The sequence below is a fragment of the Medicago sativa genome, chromosome 8 (genome assembly GCF_051527215.1).
Source record: "Medicago sativa cultivar Bolivia chromosome 8, Bolivia_mono, whole genome shotgun sequence".
Lineage (NCBI taxonomy): Eukaryota > Viridiplantae > Streptophyta > Magnoliopsida > Fabales > Fabaceae > Medicago > Medicago sativa.
Genome location: NC_140756.1, coordinates 15080345 through 15091010, shown reverse-complemented (window position 1 = coordinate 15091010; position 10666 = coordinate 15080345). Strand labels below are relative to the sequence as shown.

At 30.4% G+C, this 10666-nt stretch overlaps 1 protein-coding gene and 1 long non-coding RNA gene across 2 annotated transcripts; both read right to left on the bottom strand.

Moving 5' to 3' along the window:
* Positions 1-1145, bottom strand: LOC146897261 (protein LURP-one-related 3-like). The gene is made up of 3 exons (XM_085735089.1): positions 896-1145; positions 418-648; positions 1-312 (listed from the first exon to the last, which is right to left on the bottom strand). Exons 1-3 carry the CDS (start codon positions 1127-1129, stop codon positions 178-180), a joined length of 600 nt encoding a protein of 199 aa, XP_085591215.1. The 5' UTR covers positions 1130-1145; the 3' UTR covers positions 1-177.
* A 1858-nt stretch (positions 1146-3003) lies between these two features.
* Positions 3004-4976, bottom strand: LOC146897260 (uncharacterized). The gene is made up of 2 exons (XR_015021963.1): positions 3471-4976; positions 3004-3384 (listed from the first exon to the last, which is right to left on the bottom strand). It is a non-coding gene; the product is annotated as an uncharacterized LOC146897260 (long non-coding RNA).
* Positions 4977-10666: the final 5690 nt, after the last annotated feature.

Below are 10666 nucleotides of genomic sequence, written 5' to 3'. Positions count from 1 at the left end.
TTTTGAGATTGGATAATGGATTCATTCATCATGGTTAACTAGATTACAAGCATCACAAGCCATTTCCAAAGCTTAAACTTGAATCTGGGCTTAGCAATACATTTTGTAAACCAAAATGACTTCCACAAGATTCAAATCATTGTTTGTTCACTATTCTGTTTTTTCCAAAATACTTAATTACATTTTACTTTTAATAAGACTATAAGCTACAACAACTCCCATAATTAGAGAAAGATCAATATTTGGCTCCACCACCATTGTGAAAACATCATCTCCTAGATCAATTCCACAAGTTGACTTCTTTCTCCTTAGCTGCTCATAGAAAAAACATAAATTAATACATGTACTTAAGCATTTATATATGTTTATGTTATTTACCAAACTTTTCTGAAAAAAAATGTTAGAAATCTTTATTACCTCTGCAACTATCACTCCATTTTTGTCCAATATTTTGCAAGCTGGCTTGCAAGTGCTGCTTTCTATTTTATAATTATATGGTTGGTTTTTATCCAATCCAAGTTCAACTTCATAACTTGAATCCCATTTAGAGATGCTATATGTTTTACCAACTCGAAAGCATGGTCCTTTCTGGTCGTTCCTTGTCGCCGGAAGCTTGTAACCTTCCCAAAACCTAGACAACTTATATTGCTGCACACACAAACATATGTACACATGTTAATATTGATCGATTCATCTAAAAAAAACAAAAAAAATTCAAAATTTTAACTGACAGTTGCGTTGTGATTCTTTATATTGCAAAAAATTATAGTAAAATGCGACTGATGTAGCTGCAATTGTGGCCGTGATAAAATAACTGATGTCGCGGCCACAATCGTGTTGTACAAACTTTGCAAGTTTATAGGATATTGAGATATTGTTATGAAGTTTTGCATACCTTTTTAAGTATAGTAAACAAAGTATTTCCTCTTTGATCCATGAGATGAACTTGATCTCTATGATTTGAGTTGTAGTTATCAACTCTATATGCAATTTGACCATTGGAATCAAAGACGGTACACCCCTTTCCATTCAATACAAGAGATTTCATCCAAAGGGTGAAAGTCTCTTGCTTGGAAGTGAAATTGCAAGTTGTAGAGGAAGCTAGTGCTTGGGGATGAACTTTTCCCATGGTTAAAATTTTTATAAGGATATACAAAAATAAATGAGCTTTTATATACTAATGTACGGGTTAACCCTAGCCACATGAAAGTATTTAAACATATCATGAATCATTAGTGGCTTAAGAAACAAAAGTCTACACGGGAATAATTATTAGTGGTTGAGATGAAGCAAGAAAACAAAATAATTAAACAAAAAATGTATCAAATAAATTACAATATCTTGTCTACTATGCTTTTGTCCTTCATTTTCGAAATAATATCTTGACAAGTCAGTTGGAGTTAACCAAAATTCCACACCGGCAACCATAAGTAGTTTAATACAAATTCCATTCAACCTTATCAATATGGTCCCACATGTGGCCGATTTTGAAGAGCATATAATATATGGGTTGATCGTATACCATTCAACTTAGTTTTATTTATTTATTTGTAGTTGCATTGTAAAAGCTTATCATTGGTGCTTCCTTTAAATATTTTTTCTCTAAAAGTTTATGTCATTTGATGGAACTTAATTGTTTTTTATATAAAATTATAGTATCTTGGTTGTTGTTGATTTTTCTTTTTACAACCATGATATTTGGAAACCTAATTTTTCGCTGCGGTCATCAAACTGCATTTTATGGATCTAGATCATATGTTGTCCAATCCCCCTCTTGTCACTTTATGTTTCTAACTCTTTTTCTCATCTTCACTTTTTATATTCTTAATTTTTTGTCTCTCTCCTCACACTCACAATACCACATTTGCAACTCGCCCGCACCGGTTGGTTTAAATCTTCATTTTTATCTTTATCTTTTTCTTTTTATTTCTATCACATCATTAATCATTAATATATCACATCACTCTCTCTATCTCTTTTAAAGTACGAAGTATACACCAAACATTTTCTATTTTTTTTACACATTGTTGTTGTTATGTTATCTCACATTTGGGGAATTTCACTATTTTAATGGCAGGCTACCCTGCATAGAAATTAAGCCTAAATATGTTTTTAGTGTAGTTCTAGTAAGATTTAGACAAATTTCAAGTTATAAGTTTTTTGGATGGTGTCTTCGTAAATGTATGGTATTGTTTTAGGTTTTATTTTTTATGTGAAAATATAAGACTTTTCATTTTTAGTCTCCGTAAAAAAATTGACACTCGTTGCAACGCCCTCCTTTTTATTTAATTATTTTAATTAGTTTTAGAATATATTTATATATTTATATGATGTATATGAGGGATATATGATTTGTTGAGATTAGATGTCTTTTTATAATTTAGTTAATATATTTTGTTGAGTGATATTTTGTTATGTTATATGTTGGTATTTACTAGCATAACTAGAACGCCGACCCGTGCAACGCACGGGTCTCACGGGCCGGAATAATTTGATACATAATAAAACGAATAATTAATAAAGTTTTTAGTCCCTATAAATATATCAATTTTAGTTTTTAGTCCTCGTAAATTTTTTTGATAGATTTTGGTTTCTATAAAAAATTTCAGCACGTAGTTTAGTCCCTATTAAATTAAAATTTATTTAATTATGCTTAAAATTTTAAATTTTTTAATGATCTGTTACATACTTGTTTAAAACATTATAAAATGTTCCTTCGCTTAAACACATACTAAGCAAAGGCAAGCATACTAACTTGGTTTTATCAATCTGTACTTTTAATTTAACATGTGAATGCGTGGGATCTAGTTACTCAAGCCAAATCAGTATTGAGTTTTCTTCATCAAGCATACCAACTTGGTGAATGACTATCTAACATTCAGAAAAATATTAACACCTTCCGGAGGTAAATCTAAAAATAAATTTCGTACATTTAGAGGTTGAAGCGCTAATAAAAGACAATGATAATAAATTGTTGAATTAATACATATGGCAATGAATAAATTTATTTAGGTGGACTGGAAAAAGTTTCCTTAGCTAAGTAAATATAGCCGACACAGCAACTTGAAGAAAATTAAAAACCAAACTGTAAAAAACAAAAGGAAAAAACACAGATTATTTAATGTCTGATTTATGCAGATTGAAGGAATTCGATAACAAAGCAAACGGCTCTAGCATTCGAGCAAGCTAAACATCTTTGTCGTCCTTGTGCTCAATTTTGACACGAACAACTCTGGTAGGTTTTGTGGCCGACGTCTGGCCAGCTTCATCATCATCAACAGCCACATAGTCAATGCTATTAGAGGACCTCTTAGCACCTGTTTTGGTGGTTGGTGTATCAATCACACATGTATTGCTGCATGAGTCCTCAGCTTCTGGTACATCCTGCAGACATTGGCGGCAAACAATTTGATCAATTGTGTTACGGATTAAACCTTTACGGACTCATGAAAGATTAATGTAATAATTACCATCTGAACATTTGAATTGTTTGGCGCAGCACAATCCACACTAAGCTCAACAACAGATCCATCGTCGGAGTTATTAATTGTATTTGTTTCTCTACTGACTTTAGTCTCGTAGAGCTAACGTGCCTGCATGCACCTTCCATTCCACCGTAAAGACTCATCGCCACTGTATCAGAACACTTTTCACCACTGTTGCCTCCATCGATTCCTCACCGAACAGATCAGTTACCATACATTGATTGATTAGTAACTAATTTAGTAAGGGAACCATAGTTTCAATTATAAAATTAAAAAAAGTATACCAAAAATTATATTAGGAGAATACCAGCACACAGATTTGTTAGCAAACAAATGAATAGTCACGTAACCGTTTAAAATTCCAGAGTAAACTTAAAAATGTCGTGATTTTATAGGAACTAAACATATTTATTTATAAACATAAAATTTCATTAGATATAGATAAAGAAACTATAAATTGTAATAAGTTAAATATAAAGTATGTAAATAAATTAAAAATTAAAAATATAATTATGTCTATATATACTATATTTTATTACCGTGTTTTTTAAATTCGTTTAAATATTATTTTAATTAATGGTTAAGAAAATGGAAAATTTCTTATACGATATTTAGTGTGACAATAACAATAGTTAAATATCATAGTAATATGAAATCATGAATATAAATATGATAAAGGGCGACAACGGATTATACCCATGTTGGAGAATCGACTTAAACTAAACAATTTTAGAAGCTACTATGCATGTGTTTGATTATGCGGTGACCAAAATTGAGTTTGATTGAATTGATTTTATATATTTTTTTTTGAAAAATAAAAGAAGGATTATATTAATTGGAAATGGATCCCAAATTTCTTTTGGATTTTCTTCTACCCAAATCTTATTTAAAAGACTTAAACGCACTTTTGGCCCCTAACTTTATCATAGTTGCAATTTTGGTCCCCTATTAAAAAAACCACTTTTTAACCCCCTAAGTTTACCCTTTTTTTTCAACTTTAAGGTCCCCTTAATCTTGACTCTATCAACGCCCACGTGGCTCATCACTTAAGTGAGTTGGACGCCACATGCATCATTTTTCAATTAAATTTAAAAGAAAAAGCCACATGTGTATATTATAATTAAAGAAACAAAAAAGAAAAAGGTAATGGGAAGGGGCGCACGTGACAATCTTCATCTAAAACACAAACAACGATGTGAGCAGTTCAACATCTTACAACATGAACAACAACAAACCACTTATTATCAAAAGAAAAAAAAAACTATGGTCCTCTTTAGAAAGAATTTATTAGGCCACACTCATGCTTTCTCACCTACCATTTCTTCTTCTTTTTCATGGATAAGAAAATTCAGGGATGAAGGTGACATTCACAGCCATGGTCATGTGTATTTATAGTTATACCGTATGAAAGAAAGAAGTAACAAACAACACCTTTGTGTTCTTAGTAAAGTGGATGAAAAAATGGGGGGAAAAATTAGGTTTAGGGTTAGCTTTACGGATTAAGCATTTACCACGGTTTAGGGTTTATTTTTATCAAGAGAAACAGGTTTAGGGCTTCGTATATATAACCAAAATATTTGCTTCATAAAAAAAAGGCGAGGATAAGAATAAAATTTGTGTGATGCATTTTTTTAGATGGAATTTGTTATGTTAAATTGCAATCGTAAAAGTGTAGAAAATATTTGTTTCAAAAAAAAAAAAAAAGGAGGATACGAATGAAATTTGTTAGGTTAATTTTTTTTTTTTTTTTGAAAGGGAAATTTGTTAGGTTAATTAATAAATAAGGATTCGGATGGCCAAAACTATAGGAAAACAAATTTCGGATTTAAGTGAATTGATAACAAATTTCGGATATGACCAAAATTATAATTAGAGATAAATATGAAATAGTTGTTTCGGAAAATAGAAGAGATAAATACGAAATAGTTGTTTTGGAAAATAGAAGAGATAAATATAATATGATCAATGGCTAAAATTGAATGGCGCCTAAATGCGCAAGATCCAATGGCTTAGAAAAGTGGATGAAAAAATGGGGGGAAAAAATTAGGTTTAGGGTTAGCTTTACGGATTAAGCATTTACCACGGTTTAGGGTTTATTTTTATCGAGAGAAACAGGTTTAGGGCTTCGTATATATAACCAAAATATTTGCTTCATAAAAAAAAAGGCGAGGATAAGAATAAAATTTGTGCGATGGATTTTTTTAGATGGAATTTGTTATGTTAAATTGCAATCGTAAAAGTGTAGAAAATATTTGTTTCAAAAAAAAAAAGGAGGATACGAATGAAATTTGTTAGGTTAATTTTTTTTTTTTTTGAAAGGGAAATTTGTTAGGTTAATTAATAAATAAGGATTCGGATGGCCAAAACTATAGGAAAACAAATTTCGGATTTAAGTGAATTGATAACAAATTTCGGATATGACCAAAATTATAATTAGAGATAAATATGAAATAGTTGTTTCGGAAAATAGAAGAGATAAATACGAAATAGTTGTTTCGGAAAATAGAAGAGATAAATATAATATGATCAATGGCTAAAATTGAATGGCGCCTAAATGCGCAAGATCCAATGGTTTAGAAAAGTGGATGAAAAAATGGGGGGAAAAAATTAGGTTTAGGGTTAGCTTTACGGGTTAAGCTTTAGTAAATAAGATATATTTGTTAATTGTTATAGATATATATTTGTTATTTGGTGTATTATTATATATTTAGTAGAGAAATATTATTTATTAGAATATGAGGATTATTAGTGTGAGTGGATTTGGGGGTTAGAATAGAAAGAAGAATAAGTTGTTGGGCCTAAATAGATTTGGGAAGAATATTTTAGTATTATAAATAGAGAAGCTTAGGTTGGAAAGAGTTTACCTTAAACCGCTTTTTGAAAAAGAGGAGAACAAGAAAGAAGAGAAGAGAAGAGAAAAGTCAAGAGAAGAGGAGAATACCTTAGGAAAGAAGAACGATGCTGCTGATTCAGGAATTAATCTAAGGTGAGGGTGAGACTATCTTGCATTAATATTAAGTTGTTAAATCATTAGATTACATCTAACAAGTTTGGGAGAGTTTGTGAGAATTTGAGAATTAGGGTTTTGAGAGAGATTTGATGATTAAGTGATGAAAACTTGTTGAATTGATGTAGAAATTGTGTACAGACCTTAGATAATCCATAGGATGATTATTTGAAGTAGTTTTGAGGTTAGAACCATGAGATTAGGTGAAACTTGGAGAAAATCTGCATTCTGTCCGAATTTTGATATTAAAACTGGTATTGATCGATGCGGAATTGGTCTTAGGTGTAAACACGAAAGTTGTAGGTATGAATGTTAGTTTTTTAATGCCGTTGGTCTCACGTCAAAACAATTTATAGAACTTGAGTTATGGTCAAATTACTGCACGTAGGTCACAGTGAATTTTTATGGACTTTCAGCACAACTTTTCCGAATTTAAAATGAAAACTGGTATTGATCGGTACAGAATTGGTCTTAGGCGTAAACATGAAAGTTTTAGATAATTTTGTTAGCTTTCTATTGGCTTTGGTTTGCCGTGAAAATGATGTTTGGTCTTTGAGTTATGATGAAAATACTACAGGGAGGTCTTAGCAAAATTGTACAGTGACAGCATTCTCTGTTTCATGTTTTTGCGTTTTGTTCATATGTTTCTGTTTTGAATTGATCTTTGTTGTAAACATGAAAGTTGTTGATATTTGTGATATCTTTCCAGTAGCTTTGGTTTGACATGAAAATATATTGTGGATAATTTATTATGTTTTTACAAAGATACATAGTGAATTATTGTTGATGTTTAAATGCGATGTTATATGAAGTTGTTTATGATTGATGAATATGATGTTTTAAGATGTTGTTTATTATCATTTGATATTGTTATATTATGATATGACATGAATTATTTATGTGATCCATATGTTGTCAAGATGCTAAGATGTTAAGATGTTAAGACGTTAAGATGATAAGAGTTGTTAAGTCGTCGAGTCGTTATGAAGTCATCAAGTTATTAAGATGTTATGATGTCAAGATGTCAAGATGTTAGGATGTCATAGATGTTCATGAAGTTGTCTAAGTTGTACGAAAGTTATGTCGTTGCATTAGAGTTGTGTCGTTGCATAGTCAGAGATGGGGGCTCAATGCCTGACAGGTCCTTTATGACCTTAGAGATGGGGGCTCAATGCCCGACAGGTCCATTATGACCTTAGAGAAGAGGGTTTAATGCACTGGTGGTACCACATGCATAATGAAGATGTCTAAGATGATTTAAGATGATTTGAGAAGTAGAAGTTGCATAGTCGAGTCGAAGTTGTTAAGATGTTGAGATGTCAAGTTGTTAAGATGTCAAGTTGATAAGTTATTAATGAAGTGCTATGATGAATAAGTCGAATGATTTATGATAAGATGTTACGTGAGTTATAATTATGTTGATATATGAAGTTGATTACGAATTTGATTATGAAGTTGTTTTCGGTAATGCTATGTTTTGATAATAATACTTATGTGAAATTACATGATGATGCTTATGATTATATTTGATATTAGGTGTTGATGCTTATAAATAATGTTTGATGAAATGTGGTGACGTTTGTGATTAATTTTGATGTTGTGTGATGATCGTTGGAGACTATTATTTGATGTTATATGATGATGTTAAGATTAGTAATTGATAATATATGAAGATGTTTATGATTAGTATTAAGATAGTTTTACGACCAATATAAGAAGATAATGACACTAGTTAAGGAAGTTTAAGTTGTTAGATATGATTAATGAATTATAAGATGTTTAAGTTGTTGAATGTACTTTATATGATTTATATGCTTAATATTATTGTTTGAGAAATCTCACCCCTCTGCTTGGAAATGTTGCTCTTCGTATGGGTAACTTGCAGGTAACCAAGATTAGTTGCGGTCGTGAGTGGACTCCTCACAAGTGTGTCTTAGGTGCTCTGATACGTAACGGGATGGGATTATGTCTTCTATTTCTATTCCTTACGTATTACTTATGGATTTTTATGAATAAATGTTGAACAAGACTTATGAGATTTTTATGTTGAGGCCTGCGTGCCAAATATTATTTTTATTGTTTAACTAATTTCCGCTGCGAAGTTTTGAATTACTTATGTTAAATGATTTTGAAGAATAAATTGTTATTAATTCAGTTTATGAATTTTTAAGAAGTGTAGCATTCTGTTTAAAGTGAAATACTCTGATTTTTAATTATGAATTTTTTTTTACGTTGGAAAAACGGGGTGTTACACTCGTCCTCACAAAATTAACAATCATCATCACATCTAACTCCATTTAATCATTGGTTAATCCTTAAGTTTATCTACAATTGATATGACTAAAAACAAGTATATGTCAATATTACCATAATTGTAATTTTTTTTTTGAGGGAATTACCATAATTGTAAATGTAAATTCATTTATACGTATTTGAGCTTGTAGGTATTATTTGTCTTGAATTAGGATATCATCCTTCCACTTAAGATTTTTTTTTTAAATAATAAAACACCACATATGATTAATAATGTAACTTGGACTGCGACTACTTTCTTTTATTCTCCACCGTCCAAACACCATAATAGGGATTGCAAAGACTAAAATATTGTTTAAGACTTTTCATTATAACTTAATTAAAAAAAAAAACTATTGTATAAATTAAAAGTGAGGTTAATTTATATACCTTCTTAGTGTAAAAATATTGTTTCGCATGCATCTAATAATATTATCACATCATTTAATAAATTTAAAAACGCATGATTTATGATACTCACAAAGTAATATTACAATACATCATTATTACACAACAAAAAAATAAAAAGAGTAATGCTAGCAACACTCTCTTTTGAACACTCTCTTTAATACTCACTCTCTTATTGGTCTAAATCATTATGGGTCTACACTTTGAAAATTGAACCCCCACAAAATGGTGGGACATACATTGATTTCATCCAATAAATGAGTGAATGCTAAAGAGAATATTGAAAAGTGAGTGTTGCTAGCATTCCTCAAATAAAAATACATCATTATTGATACATAAAATACTTTGGGGAATGCTAACCGGTGCCCCCGGGGCACCGGTTAAGGATATGAAAAAGAAAATTATATAGTAGTTAATGCATTGAAATTGTGTAATTAATTTATAATAAAGTCAAAAACAATTTTTTTATGGTAATAATTCTCTTTTATGGTATGCTTAACCAATGTCCCGGGGACATCGGTTAGCAGGCCCCTAATACTTTTACTGAGATAAATCCTTCAAAGTTAATACCCAAAAAAGTCCTTTAAAGTATTTTGTAAGAAAATACTAAAGAAGAAATATTAAAATTAAAAATTGAAAATCTCACCGTATTGTCCTTTGGGTCATTCCAAGGGCCGAACAATCTAAGTTATGGTTTTAGGTCTCAAACTTGTAAGTTTTAAATACCTAAAAAGTTTATTTTATTTATAAATATATAATATGACAAATTAATTATAGATGCTTTTCTAGCCCTTTGATGAAAAGGTTGACCTCATAATTTTTTAGGTACCGTACACCAGACCCATATCCTTCTCTACCAAGGTTCAAAACTAGATTGATTATTTGGTAAAAGAAACAAGATTTATTATATTTTTATTAATCTTAATTTATTTTTTATTTTAAAATTTCTCAATGTCAAATTTATTTTAGACATATAAATATGATGAGCCGACCCAGCCGTAATTATCTTATCGGAAATGTTAACGAGTGCCCCCGAGGCACTCTTTAAGCACTTTAAATAGTAAGTTTTTTATGAAAAGTTGGGTAATCAATGCATTGGAAATTGTAATGATTGACTTTTTAAAGGAATAATTGCTAAATTGAGGATGCTTAAAAAGTGCCCCGGGGGCACTCGTTAACAAGACCCTTATCTTATTCCAAACTCATTTTGTAATTTATTTATTTTTAACCAAAAAACCAATTTCTTAACTAGGCAAGGCACTAAACTTATCGGCCGCCAAAATGACACACACACGTTTAGTGATATGCTTGTTAATTGTTTTGAGAGAATAAATTAAGAACTCATAAAGTTTGCGACCCATCATACTATGTGTGGTGATGATAATTTGAATGAGAATGCCAATAAATGTCTTTAAAATATTGACTAAAAAAGTTACAAAAGAGTTTTGTCAAAAAAAAAAGTTACAAAAGAGTT